The sequence below is a fragment of the Lynx canadensis genome, chromosome C1 (assembly GCF_007474595.2).
Source record: "Lynx canadensis isolate LIC74 chromosome C1, mLynCan4.pri.v2, whole genome shotgun sequence".
Lineage (NCBI taxonomy): Eukaryota > Metazoa > Chordata > Mammalia > Carnivora > Felidae > Lynx > Lynx canadensis.
In genome coordinates, this window is record NC_044310.1 from 129,481,504 (window position 1) to 129,506,934 (window position 25,431).

The 25,431-nt window shown below is 36.9% G+C and overlaps 1 protein-coding gene across 3 annotated transcripts in view; it reads left to right on the plus strand.

Annotated features, from left to right (window-relative positions):
• The window catches only part of SPOPL (speckle type BTB/POZ protein like), a 78,544-nt gene that overhangs the window by 33,313 nt on the left and 19,800 nt on the right, over nt 1-25,431 (plus strand). For all 3 annotated transcript variants that reach the window (XM_030323956.1, XM_030323958.1, XM_030323955.1), the window contains exons 2-5: nt 18,217-18,353; nt 18,545-18,666; nt 19,155-19,306; nt 21,565-21,692. In XM_030323956.1, coding sequence (XP_030179816.1) covers nt 18,276-18,353; nt 18,545-18,666; nt 19,155-19,306; nt 21,565-21,692 — 480 coding nt within the window. In that variant the 5' untranslated portion in view covers nt 18,217-18,275. The remainder of the gene's footprint in view (nt 1-18,216; nt 18,354-18,544; nt 18,667-19,154; nt 19,307-21,564; nt 21,693-25,431) is intronic.

Genomic DNA, 25,431 nt, shown 5'->3' on the forward strand with positions numbered 1-25,431 from the left:
TGAGCGTGGGGCCTGCTTAAGATTCTCTTCCTCTTTCTCTGCTCCTTGCCCCTCTAAAAAATTTTTAAAAAATAATAAAATAGCTTTGGCCATTTCAGACAGTATTTTCAGTTATAACTTCATGAAGCAGCTCAGATAACTTTTAGCATAGATAGGTAGTATTTGACAGTTGAATGATTTACATTTTGTTGAAGAATTAATTAAAATGCTAGATGATTAATATCACAAAGTGGCATCTCATTAACATGGTAGTCACATTTTATAACTGAATAGAATTTTGATAATATTCTTCAGTGATTTTTTTAAAAAAGAACAACTCTACTTTGCTGTTTAATTTATTTATTTCATTGGTGGAAACTTGATAGCTAACACACTAGGAATACTGCCTAATTGAAGACAATTCTTAAAAAAAATAAAAACCTTACTTTTTCTTTTAAGAATCATTAAAAACAATCTGTTTAGTATTTTATTATCTAATAATGGCTAGTTTAGACTCAGCAGTTATAGAAGAAGTTTTATAATTATTTACTTTTTAATCAAAAAGAAATGTATATGTGGATATGGACATGTGTTGCATATTTTTTTTTAATGAGGTAAAATTCAGATAATATAAAACTCAGTGTTTTAAGTTTTGAAGTATATAGTTCATTGGTGTTTAGTACATTCGTGACGGTTTGCAACTATCACCACTGACTGGTTCCAGAACTTATATTACTTCAGAAGGAAAGTAATACCCACTGAGTACTTAACTCCCCAGTCCCCCCTCCTTCCAGCCCTGGCAACCACTACTCTGCTTTCTGTCTGTATATATTTGCCTATTTTGGATATTTTACATAAATGAAATCGTACAGTGTGTGTGGCCTTTTGTGTCTGGTTTTTTGCACTTAGCATGGTATTTGTGGTTCATTCATGTTGTAGTGTATATCAGTACTTCCTCACTTTTTATGAACACGAAATGAATAATTTTGTGTTCAGTACCATATTGTCTTGATGACTACAGCTTTGTAATAAAGCTTAAAGTCCCGAATGGTGATGCCTCCAGCATTGCTTTTCCATTTCAAGATTGCTTTGGCTATTTGGGGTCTTTTGTGGTTCCATACAAACTTTATGATTGTTCTAGCTCTGCAAAAAATGCTGTTGATATTTTGATAAAGAGTGCATTAAATGTGTAGATTGCTTGGGAGTATAGACATTAGCAATATTTGTTCTTCCAATCCATGAGCATGGAATGTTTTTCCATTTTTTGTGTCATCTTCAGTTTCTTTCATAAATGTTTTGTAGTTTTCAGAGTACAGATCTTTCACCTCTTTGGTTAGGTTTATTCCTACATACCTTATGGTTTTTCGTACAACTGTAAAAGGGATCAGTTCCTTGAGTTCTCTTTCTGCTGCTTCATTATTGATTTATAGAAATGCAGTGGTTTTCTGTACGTTGATTTTATATCCTACTTTGTTCTAGCAGTTCTTTGGTTCAAGGTAATGCTGACCACATAGAATGAGTTTGGAAGTTTTCCTTCCATTTTTATTTTTTGGAACAGTTTGAGAAGGATGAGTATTAATTCTTTAAATGTCTGGTAGAATTCCCCTGGGAAGACATCTGGCCCTGGCGTTTTGTTTGTTGTGACAGTTTTTTATTCGTTTTCTGTGCTGTTTATTTATCTGTTCAGATTTCTGTTTCTTTCTCTTTCACTTTGGGTAGTTTGTGAGTTTCTAGGAATTTGGCCATTTCTTCCAAATTGCAGTTTGTTGGCATCCAATTTTTCATAATATTCTTTTATAATTGTGTTTCTGTGTGTTGGTTGTGATCTCTCCACTTTCATTTTTATTTATTTTTTTCCGTATTTATTAGGGTCCTTTCTCTTTTCTTTTTGATAGGTCTGGCTCGGGGTTTATCAATTTTGTTCTTTCAAAGAACCACCAGCTCTTAGTTTTGTTGATCTGTTTTACTGGTCTTTTTTGTTGTTGTTTCTATATCATTTATTTCTGCTCTGATCTTTATTATATCCCTTCTTCTGCTGGCTTTAGGCTTTATTTGATGTTCCTTTTCTACCTGCTTTAGGTATAAGGTTAGGTTGTATATTTGAGACTTTCTTGCTTCTTGAGGTAGGCCTGTATTGCTATGTGCTTCCTTTTTTTGACCACTTTGGTCACATCCCAAAGGTTTTGGACTGTCACGTTTTTATTTTCATTTGCTTCCATGTATTTCTTTATTTCTTCTTTAACTTCCTGATTAATACATTCATTCTTTAGTAGGGTGTTGTTTAATCTCCATGTATTGGTGGTCTTTCCAATTTTTTTCTTGTGGTTGACTTCAAGTTTCATAGTGTTTTGATCTCAAAATATGTGTGGTATGATTTCAATCTTTGTACTTGTTGAAGCCTGATTTCTGATCCAGTCTGTGATCAGTTCTGGAGAATGTTCCATGTGTATACTTGGAAAGAATGTGTATTCTCCTTTAGGATGACAGTTCTGAATATGTCTGTTAAGTCCATTTGGTCCAATGTCTGTCAAGCCATTGTTTACCTGTTGATTTTTTGCTTAGATGATCTGTCTATTGTTGTAAGTGGGGTGTTAGAGGCTCCTACTATTATTATTGTCAGTGAGCTTTTTTATGTTTGTTATTAAGTGATTTATATATTTAAATACTTCCAAGTTGGGGTGTAAATATTTACAATTGCTAGATCTTCTTTGTTGGATAGACCTGTTTATTTTGATATAGTACCCTTCTTCTCTTGTTACATTCTTGGATTAAAATCTGGTTTGAAAGAAGTATGGCTACTCTGGCTTTCTTTTGACATCCATTTGCATGATAGATGTTTCTCCATCCTGTCTCTTCCAACCTGCAGGTGTCTTTAGGTTTAAAATGCTCTTGTAGGTGCCATATAGATGGGTTCGTTTTTTTAGCCATTTTGATACCCTTTGTCTTTTGACTGGAGCATTTAGTCCATTGATATTTAGTGAATTTAGTTCCATTGAATTTAGTGCCATTGTATTACCTGTAAAATCAGTGGTTCTGGAGATTTTCTCTGTTCCTTGCTATCTTTTTTTGCTTCCCCCCTCCCTCCCGGAAAAAAAATCCCCTTTAATATTTCTTGCAAGGCTAATTTAGTAGTTATGAGCTCCTTTAGTTTTTGTTTTTTGGGGAAACTCTTTATCTCTCCTACTTGGTGAAAAAGGATTCTTAGCTGTATATGTTTCCCATTCAGCACGTTGAATATATTATGCCACTCCCTTCTGGCCCTGCTATGTTTCTGGAGAGATCTGCTGCTAACCTTATTTGTCTTCCCTTGTAGATGGGGATTTCTTTTCCCTTGCTGCTTTCAGGATTCTTTCCTTATCTCTGTATCTTGCAGATTTTACTACCATATGTCTTGGTTTTGGTCTGCTTTTGTTGCTTTTAATGGGAATTCTCAGTGCCTCTTGGATTTGGTGTCTCTTTCCTTCCCCAGATTAAGGGAAGTTTTCAGCTCTAAGTAGCTCAAATAAGCCTTCTGCCTGCCCCTTTTTCTCTCTATTCTCCTGGGACTCCTATGATTTGAATGTTAGTACACTTTATGGAGTCGCTGAGTTCCCTAAGTCTATATTTGTGATCCAGTATTTTTCTTTCCCTCTTCTTTCCAGCTTCATTATTTTCCATAATTTTATCTTCTGTATCACTTATTCGTTCTGCTGCTTCCTCCATCTTTGTGGTCATTACATCCAGTCAGTTTTACATCTCAGAGAATGTTTTTATTTCAGTCTAGTTTTTATTTCAGACTAGTTTTTAGGTCTTATCTCTGTGGTAAGTGACTCCATGGTGTTTTCTATGCTTTTCTCAAGCTCAGCTAGTATCCTTAACAATTGTTTTATATTCTGGTTCAGGCATATTACTTATATCTGTTTTGATTAGATTTCTGGCCACGATCTGTTTTTCTTTCTTTTGGGATGAGTTCCTCTGTCTTGGCATTCATCATAGGCCTTTGTCTTCTGTGTGTTAGAAAAGGCTGTTATGTTTCCTGCTTCTGAGAGTAATGGCTATATTAAGTCATATGCTGTTCAGGGCCTGGCACTTTAGGAAGTGTTTCTGGTATATGCTGTGTACACTCTGCTGCTGTGTTTTGGCTGCTCTTTCTTTCCCTCAGGTCAGTCTTCTACAGAGTTTCTCCTTGCCTGCAGTGGGAAGTATTTGGACCTTGTCTAGTATTTGGTGAGTTTTAACTTGGTGTGTTATGGTCTGCTTGTTAAAATAGGCTAGATCCTATATTCCCTAGAGCTGAAGCTTTGCAGCACAGTATGGTCAGTAGACTTGGTGCATTGGAGGTTTGTGCTGGTCTTCTGGGGGGAGGGGCCTGTTGCTGCTCTGACCCTCAGGTACACTTGCCCTAGTTCAGAAACACCTGCAGAGCGCAGTGGGGCGGGGCTTGGTGTATGACACCAAAACATCCCCTGTGGCACTGTGCTGCTCACTGAAGTCCATCCCTGCTGATGGCAGGGGATAAAAATGGCGTTAGCCAGATCTCTCATCCCCAGAGAGGGGATTTCATGCCTGCCACTGTTAAGGAAGCCCTCAGAGATGAACAAACAATCTCTCCTTTCCTTGCTTGTCCTAGGCATCCCTCAGATCCCTCTCTTCACACTGTGTCTGAGCCCTCTGCATACAGTGCAGTCCTCCTGTGTTTTATCCCAGGGACGTTGGCTGGGTTTCAAAACTCCAAACCTTACAGACTGGTGTTGATCATCTAGGGGAGGATGTTGCCACACTGTGGCTGGTGCTGGGTTGTCCCAGAAGGGCAGTCACATGAACGTGCAGGGGCTTGGAGCTTACAGTAAAAGCTCAGCAAAAAGCCGGTGTCCAGGTTAGCTGCGATCAGCAGGTGCCTCTGTACCTATCTAATGAATGGGGTAGCTCAATGGTGCCTGCTGGCTTTTGTCCCCGGAGAGGCAGTGCCACCTCTCCTAAACGCACTCCAAGAAAGGGAACTGTCTCACCTAGTATGACCCAGGGAATTCTCAGACCATGCTATCTGCTCCTGGGCCTCTGCCCTCCTCCACAGGAGCACCTGTACAAACACCACATTCTACCCATTGATGGCATAACTTCTAAAACTTCAGACTTTAAGCTCCACTGCTTGTATTGTGATAATTAGCTCCTCTTGTTTTCCCTGTCCGTGGTTTTGGGGAAGTTTTTCTTGTACAGTGCCCTGCTCCCTGCTCTCTCTCTCTCTCTCTCTCTTTTTCTCTCCTTTCTTCCTGATCAGGGCTCACTTTCCTCGCAGCACTGGTAATTCTTTCCCACCCCCAAAAATCATGTCTCCTCCCCCGCTACCTTCCACAATTTGGCTTCTTTTCTCCCTCTAGTTGTGCAGTTTTTTTTCCTCTTAGCACTTAGATCAATTTTCTGAGTGTTCAGAATGACTTGATACTTATCTAGCTGTGTTCAGGAGACAAAGCAAGCATAGGGTTCTCTTGCTACTCTGCCATCTTAACTCCTATACTTAATTTCCTTTAATAAGTAAAACTTATGCTATAAGTTTTACACTAAAAATTTTGAAAAGTATGTATGTAATGTGGAAGAAACTTTTATGTATTTACTAATGTGTGTTGATTATCTTGGACTATTCTTTAGTACTTATTTTAGTTTTGCTCTCTCTTCCTGTAAGCATTTCTGCAATAACAAGATTAGGATGTCCTGAATGTCCCGGATGTAGTTGATAGTCTACTGTGGGGGTTTTTTTGTTTGTTTTTTTTTTTGGTTTTTTGTTTGTTTGTTTGTTTGAGAACTAAAAATAGAATACTGGAAAGAGCACTGAAATGGATATTGGGAGATCTTTTTCTATCTTCTACTATTCATCTAACAGTATAAACTTAGTTTATTTCTCTAGTCCATTTTTCGTGCCTTGCTCCTCCATTTTTCTTGGTCTTACTCCTGGAGAGCTGGACCAGATAGGTATGAGCTGTTTCAGCTCTCTAAACTCAGAAGGGGTAGCTGATTCCATGGAAAGAGTATAGACTGGCTCCAGGTTTCAACCATTTTCTGATTATCTGCAATCTTTAAAGTAATCTTTCTAACCTATCTGGTCATTTTCGCAAGGTACATGATGTCTTGTAAGGACTCACAAATACAGCCTGCTCACCAGCATTCTCATACCCCCATTCCATGACTGCATCATTTATAGGAGTAGTTGGGGAAAAAAAAGCAAAAATCTTTGTAGCCTTTTATTTAGTTGGCTTTCTTTAAATGTTTATTTTGAGAGAGAGTGCATATGTGTGTGTGAGTGGGGGAGGGGCAGAGAGAGTAGGGGAGAGACAGAATCCCAACCAGGCTTCATTCTGTCAGCACAGAGCCTGTCACAGAGCTCAGTCTCACTAACTGCAAGATCATGACCTGAGCTGAAATCAGAGAGTTGGTCGCTTAACCAACTGAGCCACTCAGGTACCTCTAGTTGGCGTTTATATATGAATTATGCTGTGAGTACACTTGAAGAGAGTAATAACTCTTGAAAAGGCATTAAAGAACTTTCTTTTACTCTTCTGGTTTTTTAAATGTATTTATGTTGCTTTTTAAAAAAAATTTTGTTTTTTTTTTTTTATTTTTGAGAGAAAGAGAGACCAAATGCATGCAGAGGAGAGGCAGAGAGAGAGGGAGACACAGAATCTGAAGCAGGCTCCAGGCTCTGAGCTGTCAGCACAGAGTCACACGCCAGGCATGATGAACTCATGAGCCATTGAGATCATGACCTGAGCCAAAGTTGGATGCTCAACCGACCGAGCCACCCAGGCACCCCTATTTATGTATTTTATTAATATTAAATTAGTTGGTCTTCTTATGAAGAGTTAAACATTAAAGGTTACATTAAAATTTTCTTTGACCTACCATCTTCTTGGAACATTTCTCAATCTCTACTACTTGGAAAGTGATACATATACTCACACACATGTTTTCTGTGGGTTTGTATGGTATGCAAACAATTGTATTTTCTATTTTTAAAAATATGACTTAAATTTTTTTAATATAAAAATCTCACCACCCAGACATAGACTCTATTAATATTTAGGTGTACACCTTATCAGTGTTGACATTACACTGATAAGGTACAATTAACCGCATCTATGTGCCAATCTGTTTTTCTTCGTGCATGTGTATTAACTCTATATGCTACTTATATTTATAAAAGTGAGATCCTTTTAGGCATATTTTCATAGGTATATAAAATTATATATTATTAAATGTATTATTAAAAATTTTGTGTACATACATATCCTACAGATCTTGAATACTTTTCCTGTCATTAAGAAAATTTATACTCTTAATAGTTTCATACTTCTCCATGTAGATCATAGAAACATACTGTGTTAATACTTAATTCTCTTTCTCCACAGTTGTAATATTGTGATAAAATTTCTAGGCTGAATCTGATAAAGAATTTCTTTTGATATTAATGGTAAAATTGTTTCACAAACAGGCATATCAGTAATGTCTGCATCTCTGCAGTTTTGCTGGTTGTAGAGATTAATGATTTAAATAATCTTTGACCATACTAGAAGTAAAAAATTATATGTGTTCTTTTTGTATTTTATTGATTACAAATGAGGTTAAATTTTTTCTTAGCCACCAGAAATGGTATATTGTTTTCATGGCCATCAAGTAATGCTATAGGTATTTTCAAACTTACAGAACTACTGGCTTATTAGCATTATTTCCTTCTCTTCTTTTCCAGGAATTTCACCATAAAAAATGAGAAGGGAGATTATTAAAACAACTTTGTAATTTATATTCCCACTAGAAACGTATGAGAGTGCCTGTCCTTATATTGTCACAATTTTTTGGATTGTTTTTGCCAGTCTGATAGGTTACAAAATGACTTCTTAATTTTCTTTTAATTTGTATTTCTTCAGTCATGAGTAAAGTTCTTTTTCTGTGAATTATAGGTATTCTTGACTTTTTCTAATTTTCAGGAATTTCTTATGTCATAGGGAAATTAACCCCTCATGTGCTATCATGGAGTGCAAATACTTTTCTTGGTTTATGTTTTTGAAATTGTTCGTAAAGGTTTATCAGCTCGCTTCAGAACTAATTGGCAAAAGCTATTAACTAGGACAGGGCCCTTTCCCATATTTCTAATAGGTAAGTCTGATAATTTTTTCAGTACATTTTTAGTACATTTACTATTAATTTGTTTAAGAGAAACATCCAGCTCCACTTTCTGCTTCTATTTCCACTCCTAGCCCAGTAGGCAAAAGTGATAGTTTTATCAGTCTGGGGCCAGCCAGGAAAACAGCAGCTTGGCTGCCAGATCAGGTGATTTGATTTTGGGCAGGGAGCAGGGAACCTGTGGTTTTGTCAGTGAAAACTAGCAAACTCAGTGTGAAGGAAGGGGGCAATCTGCAAGGTTTGCTTAACCAGGCAAAGAGAAGAAGAAGAAGAAGAAAAAGCCAAGCAGGGACATCAGCATCCAGACGGTATGGTGGCAATAGACACTGCAGTTGAGTCCAGGCAAGTTACTAAAAACAACAACAACAACCCACAGTAACTCAATTCAGAATCCAGAGTTGCTATAGTGTATTAATCAAAATGTCCAGCTTTCAGCCAAAAATTATGAGACATGAAGCAGGAAACTGTAACACATATTCAGGAAAAAAAAGCAGAAGTCAACTAGAACTACATATTGTACAATTGTATTTAGGTATCTAGGTAAGGTCTAACTGTAGAAAACAGATTGCCTAAATTTGGGGGTAGGAAGGATCTCTTGGGATGATGGGTGAATTCTAAAACTGTTTTATATTGATGAGTGCACAGCTGTATAAATTCATAAAAATCATTCATCTGTAATGGATGAATTTTGTGATATGTAAATTATACCTTAATAAATGCTCTTAAGTATGTAAGGAGAACTAATATCTTTATTTATTTTTTTAATATATGAAATTTATTGTCAAATTGGTTTCCATACAACACGCAGTACTCATCCCAAAAGGTGCCCTCCTCAATACCCATCACCCACCCTCCCCTCCCTCCCACCCACCATCAACCCTCAGTTTGTTCTCAGTTTTTAACAGTCTCTTATGTTTTGGCTCTCTCCCACTCTAACCTCTTTTTTTTTTTTTTTCTTTCCCTTCCCCCATGGGTTTCTGTTAAGTTTCTTAGGATCCACATAAGAGTGAAACCATATGGTATCTGTCTTTCTCTGTATGGCTTATTTCACTTAGAATCACACTCTCCAGTTCCATCCATGTTGTTACAAAAGGCCATATTTCATTCTTTCTCATTGCCACGTAGTATTCCATTGTGTATATAAACCACAATTTCTTTATCCATTCATCAGTTGATGGACATTTAGGCTCTTTCCATAATTTGGCTATTGTTGAGAGTGCTGCTATAAACATTGGGGTACAAGTGCCCCTATGCATCAGTACTCCTGTATCCCTTGGATAAATTCCTAGCAGTGCTATTGCTGGGTCATAGGGTAGGTCTATTTTTAATTTTCTGAGGAACCTCCACACTGCTTTCCAGAGCGGCTGCACCAATTTGCATTCCCACCAACAGTGCAAGAGGGTTCCCGTTTCTCCACATCCTCTCCAGCATCTATAGTCTCCTGATTTGTTCATTTTGGCCACTCTGACTGGCGTGAGGTGATACCTGAGTGTGGATTTGATTTGTATTTCCCTGATAAGGAGCGACGTTGAGCATCTTTTCATGTGCCTGTTGGCCATCCGGATGTCTTCTTTAGAGAAGTGTCTATGCATGTTTTCTGCCCATTTCTTCACTGGGTTATTTGTTTTTCAGGTGTGGAGTTTGGTGAGCTCTTTATAGATTTTGGATACTAGCCCTTTGTCCGATATGTCATTTGCAAATATCTTTTCCCATTCCGTTGGTTGCCTTTTAGTTTTGTTGGTTGTTTCCTTTGCTGTGCAGAAGCTTTTTATCTTCATAAGGTCCCAGTAATTCACTTTTGCTTTTAATTCCCTTGCCTTTGGGGATGTGTCGAATAAGAGATTGCTACGGCTGAGGTCAGAGAGGTCTTTTCCTGCTTTCTCCTCTAAGGTTTTGATGGTTTCCTGTCTCACATTCAGGTCCTTTATCCATTTTGAGTTTATTTTTGTGAATGGTGTGAGAAAGTGGTCTAGTTTCAACCTTCTGCATGTTGCTGTCCAGTTCTCCCAGCACCATTTGTTAAAGAGACTGTCTTTTTTCCATTGGATGTTCTTTCCTCCTTTGTCAAAGATGAGTTGGCCATACGTTTGTGGGTCTAGTTCTGGGGTTTCTATTCTATTCCATTGGTCTATGTGTCTGTTTTTGTGCCAATACCATGCTGTCTTGATGATTACAGCTTTGTAGTAGAGGCTAAAGTCTGGGATTGTGATGCCTCCTGCTTTGGTCTTCTTCTTCAAAGTTACTTTGGCTATTCGGGGCCTTTTGTGGTTCTATATGAATTTTAGGATTGCTTGTTCTAGTTTCGAGAAGAATGCTGGTGCAATTTTGATTGGGATTGCATTGAATGTGTAGATAGCTTTGGGTAGTATTGACATTTTGACAATATTTATTCTTCCAATCCATGAGCAGGGAATGTCTTTCCATTTCTTTATATCTTCTTCAGTTACCTTCATAAGCTTTCTATAGTTTTCAGCATACAGATCTTTTACATCTTTGGTTAGATTTATTCCTAGGTATTTTATGCTTCTTGGTGCAATTGTGAAAGGGATCAGTTTCTTTATTTGTCTTTCTGTTGCTTCATTGTTAGTGTATAAGAATGCAACTGATTTCTGTACATTGATTTTGTATTCTGCAACTTTGCTGAACTCATGTATCAGTTCTAGCAGACTTGGTGGAGTCTATCGAATTTTCCATGTATAATATCATGTCATCTGCAAAAAGCGAAAGCTTGACTTCATCTTTGCCAATTTTGATGCCTTTGATTTCCTTTTGTTGTCTGATTGCTGATGCTAGAACTTCCAGCACTATGTTAAACAACAGCGGTGAGAGTGGGCATCCCTGTCGTGTTCCTGATCTCAGGGAAAAAGCTCTCAGTTTTTCCCCATTGAGGATGATGTTAGCTGTGGGCTTTTCATAAATGGCTTTTATGATCTTTAAGTATGTTCCTTCTATCCCGACTTTCTCAAGGGTTTTTATTAAGAAAGGGTGCTGGATTTTGTCAAAGGCCTTTTCTGCATCGATTGACAGGATCATATGGTTCTTCTCTTTTTTTTTGTTAATGTGATGTATCACGTTGATTGATTTGCGAATGTTGAACCAGCCCTGCATCCCAGGAATGAATCCCACTTGATCATGGTGAATAATTCTTTTTATATGCTGTTGAATTCGATTTGCTAGTATCTTATTGAAAATTTTTGCATCCATATTCATCAGGGATATTGACCTGTAGTTCTCTTTTTTTACTGGGTCTCTGTCTGGTTTAGGAATCAAAGTAATACTGGCTTCATAGAATGAGTCTGGAAGTTTTCCTTCCCTTTGTATTTCTTGGAATAGCTTGAGAAGGATAGGTATTATCTCTGCTTTAAACGTCTGGTAGAACTCCCCTGGGAAGCAATCTGGTCCTGGACTCTTATTTGTTGGGAGATTTTTGATAACCGATTCAATTTCTTCGCTGGTTATGGGTCTGTTCAAGCTTTCTATTTCCTCCTGATTGAGTTTTGGAAGAGTGTGGGTGTTTAGGAATTTGTCCATTTCTTCCAGGTTGTCCAATTTGTTGGCATATAATTTTTCATAGTATTCCCTGATAATTGTTTGTATCTCTGAGGGATTGGTTGTAATAATTCCATTTTCATTCATGATTTTATCTATTTGGGTCATCTCCCTTTTCTTTTTGAGAAGCCTGGCTAGAGGTTTGTCAATTTTGTTTATTTTTTCAAAAAACCAACTCTTGGTTTCATTGAACTGCTCTACAGTTTTTTTAGATTCTATATTGTTTATTTCTGCTCTGATCTTTATTATTTCTCTTCTTCTGCTGGGTTTAGGCTGCCTTTGCTGTTCTGCTTCAATTTCCTTTAGGTGTGCTGTTAGATTTTGTATTTGGGATTTTTCTTGTTTCTTGAGATAGGCCTGGATTGCAATGTATTTTCCTCTCAGGACTGCCTTCGCTGCGTCTCAAAGCGTTTGGATTGTTGTATTTTCATTTTCGTTTGTTTCCATACATTTTTTAATGTCTTCTCTAATTGCCTGGTTGACCCACTCATTCTTTAGTAGGGTGTTCTTTAACCTCCATGCTTTTGGAGGTTTTCCAGACTTTTTCATGTGGTTGATTTCAAGCTTCACAGCATTGTGGTCTGAAAGTATGCATGGTATGATTTCAATTCTTGTATACTTATGAAGGGCTGTTTTGTGACACAGTATGTGATCTATCTTGGAGAATGTTCCATGTGCACTCGAGAAGAAAGTATATTCTGTTGCTTTGGGATGCAGAGTTCTAAATATATCTGTCAAGTCCATCTGATCCAATGTATCCCCTGCAATTACCACATTCTTATCAATAAGGTTGCTTATGTTTGTGAGTAATTGTTTTATATATTTGGGGGCTCCGATATTCGGCGCATAGACATTTATAATTGTTAGCTCTTCCTGATGGATAGACCCTGTAACTATTATATAATGCCCTTCTTCATCTCTTGTTACAGCCTTTAATTTAAAGTCTAGTTTGTCTGATGTAAGTATGGCTACTCCAGCTTTCTTTTGGCTTCCAGTAGCATGATAAATAGTTCTCCATCCCCTCACTCTCAATCTAAAGGTAAAGGTGTCCATAGGTCTAAAATGAGTCTCTTGTAGACAGCAAATAGATGGGTCTTGTTTTTTTATCCATTCTGATACCCTATGTCTTTTGGTTGGCGCATTTAATCCATTTACTTTCAGTGTTATTATAGAAAGATACAGGTTTAGAGTCATTGTGATGTCTGTATGTTTTATGCTTGTAGCGATGTCTCTGTTACTTTGTCTCACAGGATCCCCCTTAGGATCTCTTGTAGGGCTGGTTTAGTGGTGACAAATTCCTTCAGTTTTTGTTTGTTTGGGAAGACCTTTATCTCTCCTTCTATTCTAAATGACAGACTTGCTGGATAAAGGATTCTCGGCTGCATATTTTTGCTGTCTAGCACCCTGAAAATCTTGTGCCAATTCTTTCTGGCCTGCCAAGTTTCAAAAGAGAGATCAGTCACGAGTCTTATAGGTCTCCCTTTATATGTGAGGGCACGTTTATCCCTTGCTGCTTTCAGAATTTTCTCTTTATCCTTGTATTTTGCCAGTTTGACTGTGATATGGCTTGCAGAAGATCGATTCAAGTTATGTCTGAAGGGAGTTCTCTGTGCCTCTTGGATTTCAATGCCTTTTTCCTTCCCCAGTTCAGGGAAGTTCTCAGCTATAATTTCTTCAAGTACCCCTTCAGCACCTTTCCCTCTCTCTTCCTCCTCTGGGATACCAATTATGCGTATATTATTTCTTTTTAGTGTATCACTTAGTTCTCTAATTTTCCCCTCATACTCCTGGATTTTTTTATCTCTCTTTCTCTCAGCTTCCTCTTTTTCCATAACTTTATCTTCTAGTTCACCTATTCTCTCCTCTGCCTCTTCAATCCGAGCTGTCGTCGTTTCCATTTTGTTTTGCATTTCATTTAAAGCGTTTTTCAGCTCCTCGTGACTGTTCCTTAGTCCCTTGATCTCTGTAGCAAGAGATTCTCTGCTGTCCTCTATACTGTTTTCAAGCCCAGCGATTAATTTTATGACTATTATTCTAAATTCACTTTCTGTTATATTATTTAAATCCTTTTTGATCAGTTCATTAGCTGTTGTTATTTCCTGGAGATTCTTCTGAGGGGAATTCTTCCTCTTGGTCATTTTGAAAATTTTTTTTTTTCAACGTTTATTTATTTTCGGGACAGAGAGAGACAGAGCATGAACAGGGGAGGGGCAGAGAGAGAGGGAGACACAGAATCGGAAACAGGCTCCAGGCTCTGAGCCATCAGCCCAGAGCCCGACGCGGGGCTCGAACTCACGGACCGCGAGATCGTGACCTGGCTGAAGTCGGACGCTTAACCGACTGCGCCACCCAGGCGCCCCCCATTGGTCATTTTGGATAGTCCCTGGAGTAGTGAGGACCTGCAGGGCTCTTCCCCTGTGCTGTGGTGTATAACTGGAGTTGGTGGGCGGGGCCGCAGTCAGTCCTGATGTCTGCCCCCAGGCCACCGCTGGGGCCACAGTCTGACTGGTGTGTGCCTTCTCTTCCCCTCTCCTAGGGGCGGGATTCACTGTGGGGTGGCGTGGCCTGTCTGGGCTACTTGCACACTGCCAGGCTTGTGGTGCTGGGGATCTGGCGTATTAGCTGGGGTGGGTAGGCAAGGTGCACGGGGGCAGGAGGGGCAGGCTTAGCTCGCTTCTCCTTAGGTGATCCACTTCAGGAGGGGCCCTGTGGCAGCGGGAGGGAGTCAGATCCGCTGCCGGAGGTTTGGCTCCGCAGAAGCACAGAGTTGGGTGTTTGTGCGGAGCGAGCAAGTTCCCTGGCAGAAACTGGTTCCCTTTGGGATTTTGGCTGGGGGATGGGCGGGGGAGATGGCGCTGGCGAGCGCCTTTGTTCCCCACCAAACTGAGCTCTGTAGTCAGGGGGCTCAGCAGCTCACCCTCCCTTTGTCCTCCAGCCTTCCCGCTTTCTGAGCAGAGCTGTTAACTTATGACCTCCCAGACGCTAAGTTGCGCTTGCTGTCAGAACACACTCCGTCCGTTGGGCCCCTCCGCTTTTGCAAGCCAGACTTGGTGGCTCTGCTTGGCCGGCGAGCCGCCCCTCCGCCCCGGCTCCCTCCCGCCAGTCCGTGGAGCGCCCACCGCCTAGCCGCCCTTCCTACCCTCTTCCGTGGGCCTCTGGTCTGCGCTTGGCTCCGGAGACTCCGTTCTGCTAATCCTCTGGTGGTTTTCTGGGTTAGTTAGGCAGGTGTAGGTGGAATCTAAGTGATTAGCAGGACGCGCGGTGAGCCCATCGTCCTCCTAAGCCGCCATCTTCTTCAGTCTCTCAGAACTATCTTTAAAATGATAGTGTTCTGTTAATGATCTTGTTATGATTGCCTGTTTGCTGTTCTGTTTTCAAATAAAAATAACCATTTGTGGTTTATAAAAGCAATTGAAGGTAACAACTTGGAGGTACCTAAGGAGAGTATCTGATTTTTATCAGAAATGAGTAATTCTTGTTGAAGTGACAATGGGCAATGCTCTTAAATTATATATTCCCTTTTCTTTGAGGCATTCTTCTGCCATCATTCATCTCTATTCTATTTTTGTTTAGTTAAGGAACATCCACTTGGTTTTCACCCCTCTCCTTTAATACTGATAACTTTTAAGTACTCCTGGTACAGTATTCCTAGTGTTATTATTCTCACTTACTTGCCTGCCTACCTTGCTGATTCTCCCATTGTGCTGTCCTGCAGGTACATCACATGATAAGAACTTCTTGTACGTGAGGAACTTACATAAATATAAATACATTTGGGTGAGTGTGTTAGTATAAATGCCATAATTTAAAAAGGAAATTACAGGGGTGCCTGGGTGGCTCAGTCGGTTAAGCATATGACTTCGGCTCAGGTCATGCCTACTTCGGCTCAGGGGGGCATGATCTCACTGTACTTGAGTTCAAGTTCTGAGTCCGGCTCTGTGCTGGCAGTTCAGAGCCTGAAGCCTGCTTCAGACTCACTCACTCTCTCTCTCTCTCTCTCTCTCCTTCTCTCCTTCTCTCCCCCACCCCCTCTGCCTCCTCCTCCCCCACTCATGGTGTGTCTCTCTCACAAAAATAAACATTCAAAAAAAATTTTTAAAGGGAAATTAAACAGTCTAATCATAAAGGATTAATTTTAAAACTGTTCCATTTGAAGTATTTTCACTCTAATTCTGATCTTACTGTCTAAATTATACTGAAAAATCCATCAGTGACATCAGCCACATTGGACTCCTTCCTTTTCCTGAAATTTGATCAAATTCTTTCCGAACTAGGGCCTTGGCGTTGGCTGTTCTTTCTACTCTCTGATAGACACCTTTCCTTGATGTGTCTCAGCTGTTTTTTATCTTTTAGTTCTCAACTCAAATATCTACCCTTCAGAGCCGACTTAACTGATTTTCTCAGTACCTAATTGAAGAATTTTCAGCTGTTTCTTTGTTTCCTTTTAGTTTCATTTACTATAATTTATTGTCTTATTTATTTACTAGTTTATGTTTTTGCCCCAACATGTTTCCTGTGCTTGAAGAACATATTATAAATAGTAGTTACCAGTGGATGAATGAATTACAATTAATTTGTCAGGTTTTCTTCCTTTTAAACTAAACTTTGAGTCATTTAAGTTGGTAGTTTTTTTCCCCCACAAACCTGACTTTTCATTTGAATCAGCTGTTTCTTAATCTGAGGGTCAGATGAATGTCACCCTTTCATATATAGATTTCCAATTATTTCATAATTTTACTTAATATTTTATTCACTTATTTTGTTACTGTGTTCTAAAAGCTTGTTTTGCATGTCTCTGCAGTTTTAAAACATTATAGATTTGTTGTACATGTTCAGAGGTTTAAAAATCAGAACTTAGCATCGTAGTGGAGGTTTTTTTTGTCTCTTTTTACTTTTGATTCATCTGTCTTTGGCAGAAAAATAACTTGAGTGAATTCATTCCTTCACCAAATAGCTATGGAGGTGGTTTACATATTTCACACATCTGGAAATGAATTTTTGCTGCTTTAAACGTGAATAAAAACATGATAGAATGTACAGTCCTTGTGCTACAGCTCTTTTTCACTTAGAACTCTTTAGTAATTATCCTATTACTTTCAGACATTTAACAATGTGGAGAAAAATAGGGCCATCTTGATTTTTGTTCCTTTAAAGGAACACATGTATACTTATAACATTTTTTTCTCACTTTGAATTTCACAGCAGTATATCTCAGTGGTAGTTTTGTATTTTCATTGTTTATTTCTGGTGCAAATTTATAATATACTTCTTCATTTGTACGTCTACATTTTTTCATACCTTTTGTAGGTCTTTTTGTTTCTGTGCATCTTTCCCATAGTTTTCTTCAGTCTTTGTTTTCTTGTTTCATACTATTGTTACATTGATTGTAGACACAAAACAAATATTTCCTTTTGAATTCTGGATGATGTTCCTATGTTTGAGTATAAGCTTCAAACATCCTCACCCACACCCCTGCAAACTATACTACCTATGTAGCTCTTGGGTTTCTCCTCTTTCTTTTATAGACCTTCCAAGTTGCAAAGTATCACTCTCCAGTTACTAATGTCCTGGCCAAGTTATGCTGAATTAATTATATGCCCAAGTGAATGTAGTATGAGAACAGCTAACGAGAAAGAAATTTTCTGATAAGGTACATATTATGTAGTAGGGGGCACTCTGATAGGAACAAAATATTAACAGACACCTGTTAGTCTGAGATATAGGTGGACTTCTGTGGAAATCTGTGTAATTCTTCTTAATACAGCATTGCTTCTGAGTTCTCATTCTTTGTTCTAGTTGGCCAAAACTTTGACAGATGAGTGACTAATATTTGTAGTTTTCAGGACTGTTCTAACTTTGCAACCCTTTAGATTTTTGTGAATATATCAATAAAAAGATGAAGAAAGGTGAATCAGATATTAAAGTTGACCCATGAAAAACATGGGTTTAAACTGTCCACTTACTGGACAGGTCCACTTATTTGCAGATTCTTCTTCGATAAATATAGTACAGTAAATGTATTTTCTCTTATGATTTTCTTAATAACATTTTCTCTGGCTTAATTTATTAGAAGAATACAGCATATAACACATATACAAAATATGTGTTAATCAACATGTTATTGGTAAGTGTTCTGGTAAACATTAGGCCATGAGTAAGTTTTGGGGAGTCATATAGGTGGATTTTAGACTGCTTGGAGGTCTAACCCCTGCCTCGTTCAAGGCTAAATTGTAATTGTTGCCGGTAAGCTTCCATGTTATTTTGTGATTTTATGTGTATATGTAGGTTATTTATTGATTTGTGGTATTTTGATAAATATACCTTTATAAAATAATGTCTTATCTATAAGCATTCTGTTTGTTTAGATTTTAAGTGTTATATGTCCCAAAGGGTTATGATTTTTTTTAATTATTGAAATAATGAAATCCTTGCATGTTCCCTCATAATCAAATTTGAGAAAGTAATTGTTTTATGATTGTTGAAGTACTATCTTGATCCAAACTTTTTCATCAGCAATGAAACTTCTTTTCTTTGTAGTAAAGTATTCATCTGTGTGGGATATTGCATAAATCTTGGAAGACTGCAATAAAGTGGCAATGTCCCGGGAACCTACCCCACCTCTCCCTGGAGATATGTCTACTGGTCCTATAGCAGAAAGCTGGTGTTATACACAGGTACATGCTGTTAAAAATGCCTTACTTTATGTTATGTCACTTAAAAATGTTATAGCGTTTTGAGAATATTGTAAAGCACTTTGTCATAGTTATTCCAAGTATTAAGAAAAGTGAGTCATGGGATGTTTAACATGTGATAAGCTAAAAGCATATAAGTCATCATTGTAAAAGTAGTTTTCTGAATCTCTTAGGTTAAAGTAGTAAAATTTTCCTACATGTGGACCATTAATAACTTCAGCTTTTGTCGAGAGGAAATGGGTGAAGTGTTAAAAAGTTCAACATTCTCATCTAGCCCCAGTGACAAAATGAAATGGTAAGATTTTTGTTTTGAATTTTGTTTTGATACTATTTTTATCTACTTTATAGTTTGGTTGTTACTGGTTTTTGTTGTTTTTTTTTTAATGTTTGTTTTTGAGAGAGAAAGAGACAGAGTGTAAGCAGGGGAGGAGCAGAGAGAGAGAGGGAGACACAGAATCAGAAGCAGGCTCCAGGCTCTGAGCTGTCAGCACAGAGCCCAACGTGCATCTCAAACCCACGAACTGTGAGATCATGACCTGAGCTGAAGTCAGATGCTTAACCGACTGGTCCACCCAGGCGCCTCTGTTATTGTTTCTTCATGGACATTAGTCTAATTTTATACTAGATTTGTAAGTTCCTAAAAGTATAGAGAATTACAAAGAACTGGGGATATTGATGGGAGTGTTGTTTGTGATATTATCTGACAACGAATTTCAGTATTGTCTCTCTCTTTTGAGTTTTACGTTTTATATTCCTCCATATGAGCCTATTGTTTTGTTTTAGGTGCCTGAGGGTAAACCCAAAGGGATTAGATGATGAAAGTAAAGACTACTTGTCCTTATATTTGCTTTTAGTCAGCTGCCCAAAAAGTGAAGTTCGAGCAAAATTCAAATTTTCCCTTCTAAACGCTAAAAGGGAAGAAACAAAAGCAATGGGTAAGTGATTTGGGATAAAGAAGTCTCTGAGTAACTACATGTTAACTTACATACTTTTCCCTGGAAAGGATATTTTTTCCCCACTGAAATCTGCTTAACCTAAAACATGTAATGTGGCCATTTAATTTTAAATGCCAGTGTAGTTATGGTTGTTTTACTAAATCTTAGACTTCATAAGACATGTACAGTTTGTTAAAAATAATATTAAAATTTTACTTTTTCTTGTCCTAAAACAATATTTACTTGTCACTTAGAAAAATTGTTGCTTTTAGGGCAAGGTGCCTGGTTCAATTTCTGGCAAATATAATCGGTGCTCAGGAAATATTTCTCCCTTGCTGTTTTTACCAGATAATAAAATCTGAGGAACAGTGTGAAAGGAGATTGAATGTTCTGATACTTTGTCACTAGAATTTTTTTAAGCGGTGGACTAAACACTGACCGAAAGGAAATCAGTTTTTCTTAGTCTCCAGATCTATTTAATTCATCTCAAGCTTCACATATATAGCCAACTGAAACCAGGTGGTCTGGAGCTTCATAAAGAAGAGCATTGTAGGAAATACACAATGTGCATAGTAAGAAAATATATCATGAACTGCCACGTTAAATTTTAAGTGATTTCTAGAAATGAATCACAGAATCAAGTAATGTCATTACAAAAAAAAAAAAACTTTTAAAATACACTTTTAAAAATTATCTTTTGCTGAATTAATAACATAGTTTCACATATATTTTCATGGTGTCTGACATTTACAGTAGTGGAGTGTCTTAGTTTAGGTTGCTGTAACAAAGTGCTATAGATTGGCTGGCTTATGAAGGCTGAGTGTACAAGATCAAGGTACCAGCATGGCCAGGTTCTGGTGAAGGCCCTCTTCTGAATTGTAGACTACTGATTTCTCTCGCTGCATCTTCACATGGCGGATTGAGCTAGGGAGCTTTGTGGAGTGTCTTTTATAAAGCACTAATCACATTCATAAGGGCTCCACCTTTATGAACTCCTCTAATTCCAGTCTCTTTTTTTTTTTTTTTTAATTGTTTTAAATGTTTATTTTTGAGGAAGAGAGAGAGAGCGTGAGCAGGGGAGGGGTAGCGAGAGAGGGAGACACAGAATCTGAAGCAGGCTCCAGCTCACAGACAGTGAGATCATGACCTGAGCTGAAGTCGAATGCTCAACAAACTGAGCCACCCAGGCGCCCCTCACTGGCCTCTTAATACCATCACATTGGGGGGATAGGATTTCAGTGTAAGAATTTTGAGGAGATACAAACAAACATTCAGCCCGTAACATGGAGTCTTTCAATTAAATTTATTTTTGGTTTTTCACCTCCAGTTAATTCTTTGTATAACAGATTGTGAACACTTTCTGTAGAGGATCTTGTTTATTTTTTAATATACAGTTCTCCAGTATGTTAGACATTTGAAAAATTTACCTCCGACATTATTAAGGCATTTACAGATTATACTAAAACCATCTTTTAGACTTTTATGAAAGTTGTTTTTAGGGATGAAGAGATTATGTCCAAAGATCTAGGGTGATAAGAGACTTTATTTAGCTTCTTTTTACCAGTTAATGGATTTTTCTCTGGTGGGATAGATGCCCCAGGAAAGTTAAAGGATGCCGTTGTGATTTAGAGCATCCATTTTTATTTTTTTTTTTATTTTTTATTTTTTCAACGTTTATTTATTTTTGGGACAGAGAGAGACAGAGCATGAACGGGGGAGGGGCAGAGAGAGAGGGAGACACAGAATCGGAAAGAGGCTCCAGGCTCTGAGCCATCAGCCCAGAGCCTGACACGGGGCTCGAACTGACGGACCGCGAGATCGTGACCTGGCTGAAGTCGGACGCTTAACCGACTGTGCCACCCAGGCGCCCCAAGAGAGAGAGCTATGTTTTCTTATCAGGTTCTGAGGAGGAGGAGTATGACTATGCCAATGTATTTTGATCCTTTTTCATCATTAAAGAGCCTGCATTGTTAGAGAGATCTCTTCCTTCTCCAAGAGATTTGATCTGCTCTTCTTCTGCTTAGAGATCGAGGAATCTGAAAGTGAGCTCACTGATAATGGCCAAAATCTGAGTAGTGCTGTGAACCAATCTGGTCCTACCTGATGTAAATCTTGTGACATTTTATGAACACACATATCTATAATTTTTATAATGAATGTATTGGCCAAGTTTTATTTTTGTACATTCATTTAACTGTGTTGTCATTAACATTCTTAGATGATTCTTTTGTTTAAACTTCTGTTCTGTTTTCCACCAGAAAGCCAAAGAGCATATCGATTTGTACAAGGGAAAGACTGGGGTTTTAAAAAATTCATTCGAAGGGATTTTTTGCTTGATGAAGCTAATGGTCTTTTACCAGATGACAAGCTTACATTATTTTGTGAGGTGGGTACGTTTTTTATTTCAAGGAACTCCAAAGTTATATTTAATGATAAAGCAAAAATATAAGCTAGAACAATATTGGCATACTTTTTTTTATTGCGAATACTTTTAAAATTCAGTAATCAGTATAATTGATAAGGTTTCATTTGTAGATGTTTTACCAGTAAGACTAGATTGTCTTCAATATAGTAAGTAGCCCATTCTGAAAAGAATCTGTCATGTCTACAGCTATAAATTATATATGGTAGTTATACTACCACATAGTAAGTACTTCTTCCTTCTAGAAAGACTATGGATGTGTATATCTTTATATGAAAATTTCTAAGTATCTTCTTCATTCTGAAATAGGTAATCACTATTTTTTGTCATATTCAGGTTGACCATATTAAACATGATTAGTAGCTTATCAGTTTGAATACAGACTGAAATATGTACATCCATACATAATGATAGTGCCTGAAAAGATTGAGAAGCTTGATATTTATACAGTTGGGTTCATTTAATTAAATAGATGTTGGCATTATAAGCAATAGCATCCCAAATTTTTAAGATATACCCATGTCTGTTGACAAACTTGTGAGATTTATTTATTTTCATAAAGTGTCATATTTTAACAGTTATGAACATAGCCCTGCCAATAATTTACAGTAATGATTTGTTTTAATTTGAGGCTGGAATTTGCTCTTGTCTGTACAAATTGTTGAGATTATTCTTTGGAGTGACTTCAAGGATTATATTATCTACCAATACAGTTTATAGAGAATATACATCAGTAACTTAGTAGTTTATCAAAATGTTTAAGGTAGTTGATAATTTTCATAGGAAAACTTAATTGAAAGGTTATGATCAAGTAAACTCAATGTTAGATATATGTTAATAAGTTATTTTAGATCAATGAATGTATTAGAGGCATGATAAGTTACTTAACTGCTATTGAGTTAGCTTTAATTTCTTTGTAGAAAATGTATAAAATTTCATGGCAGCATTATAAACTAATTTTATGTTATTATGCTATGTCAGAAAAATAATTGAAATGTGGCTCTAGAGACTACATAATGCAAATATAATGCATCTTATTTTCACTTAGACAAGTTAAACGAACTGTAGGATAAATTTGTTATGAATATAATTATTTGGTTGGTAAAGCACATACCACAAGTGTCTTCAGCAGAATTTATCATTAAATAATTTGAAAAACAAATACTATAAAGCATTTGTTGCCAATAGACATATATTCAGAGTAGTATCTTAAACAAATACAGATTATATTATTTAAAAATTTTAGCATCCTTAATATAGACTCTTCAGAATTTTAGGAGTTATCTTAAATTCCAACATGTTAATTTTTTAAATTGTACAATCTTTTAATTTAAAGGACCTTAAAAAAAGCTATGCAATCCAATTTCAAAAATTTACTGCAGTTAAATCTTATGTAAATAAACTCTTTAAGAAAATATTCCTTTTTTTTAGAATTGAAATTATGTTTATAGGTATTTTAAGTATATTATATTGGAACCTAGTCAACAAGAAATTCAGAATGAAGGCTGAAATTAAGATCTTTTTTCAATACATAACTTTTGAAGTATATTTTTTATCCACATGCTAGTAACTTCAAAAAACATAACCTTCCATGCCTTACATTTTAAGTTGGCATTGATCGTATTCAGTTTTGGAGACTGTAATAGATATTTTTTTTACTGATGTGGAGACTTATACCCTGGGCACTGTATTTAGCATCGGTGGGCAAAAAGTACTTTGCACGAACATTCCTCATGTGCTCCACCGTTTCTTCCATACCTCTCATTGATGCCCTTCCTTCTACAGCACCTCCAGCACTGCTTGCAGAAGAGGAGGAAGCATTGCACTGCCCTACCTAAAGAACTGCCTCCTCCCCCTCCCCTGCAAGTGGTGCTGTAGACAGGTAAGGCAGTTTGGTGCTACCCTTTTTCTGCAAGAAATAACCTCATCTTGCAAGTTCCATATTGTGAATCAAGTAGCCAGAGTAGATATTTCTAGTAGTGTAAACAGCTCGGCCCATACTGTCCCAAAGTGATGGAGAAGACAGGAATTGAGGAATAAGTATGAGAAATAGAAAACTTTAGATTAGTTCATTTTTTTTAAGTCCAACAGATTTTAAATAATCTCATATAGACCCATACCATCTCTTGATTGCAGAAAATTATACATGTACAGTTAGAATGTGCGTATAAATTGAGTTTTTCATAAAGTTAATTCATTTAGAAGGACACACCTTTTTTCTCATCCTGTTTTTTGTTGCCAAGATATCATTTGTGTTTTAAAATACTTGTGATAATGGATGGAAGTTAGGTTTCATTCTTTAAAAAAGCCCTTTTAAGGCAAAATGAAAAGTTGACAACCCTATTTCTGTCACCCAGATTTTTAAAAAGGATGCCTATCTATGACAGTCAAAAAGTCTAAGACCCACTATTTTAGTAGATGATATGAAATTGGACTATTGAAAAGTTTCTCACTGTGAAGCCAGTGTGAGGAATGGTTAGGTAGTTGATTAGAGTGGCAAAATTTATACACTTGTGAACTATTGTAAATTCCTAGTTTTAAAACTAGTTTGGAGAATTGAGATTTTTTCAAACTAGAAATAATAGTCACCTCTATTCCACACTATTGGAGACCCAGATTTTCAGGGCAGTCATGTTTGATTAGAGTTTACACATGTTTATCTTTAGTCTGAATTATATTCTCACAGTTTACCTGAAACCAGATTTTAAAAAGAGCTTTCAAATAAGTGTTTCCTTTGCAGTATTTGTCAATTTTGAATATTATACCTTTGCATTTTTATTTTGAAAGAACAGCACTTAACTGTAGGAAAGAATCTCAGACTTTTTTCTGAATTTTTTACTCTAGGTTCCATGCAGTAAGAATGTTCATTACCTGTTTTTGAATATGTGCTAGAAAAAAAGCTAAAATTTTACCAATTTCTTAATTATAGGCATCAAGAAAATAATCATTAGAATTTGTTCTGTATCAGTTTTTAATTAGGTCATTAAATTTGCCATATAAATAGTCCCTTGAATACCCCTTACAGTATGAAATGTTAATTCTTAGTTTAAATTTGTGGTACGCATAATAATGCTATGTAGATGTGTATGTCAATAATATAACTTCTGAATTATGATTACATATGAAAAATAAAAATAAAACATCAGTGTCTATGCCTGATAAAAATGGCTGTAATTATTAATCATTTTATTTCTTCTGTCACTTTATTTTTGTAAGATTTTTACATTAAATATATTCTTTTGAGTTAGGATAATAGGCAATAAATAGAATTTAAGAAATCCTTTCCTAAATTAAATATGTTGTAACATTTTTATAAATCCACTGCATATTTTATGCACATAATTGAACTGATCCACTTCCTTCTGTCTTACAAATTTTTAAGAGTAGTGCTTGATAGGAACAAAGAAATACTGTCTATGTGATAAAAAACTGATCTCTAACTAAACCTTCAATATCAACACCAACATTTTTAAAGTATCATTAAGTTATAGTGGATGGTGTAAAAGAGCAATCAGGTAAGGATTAGTGAAGCTTTTTTTCTTATGTGTAGTCATTTTAGAAACAGTTTCAATAATTAAAAATTTAATAGAATAGAGAACCTTTATTACTGGATTTTATTTATTTGTTTACACAATATCTTGGTTCCTATATTTAGAAAATCATCTGACAAGATTGTTGTAATAGATCCTTTTTGAGCCATAAC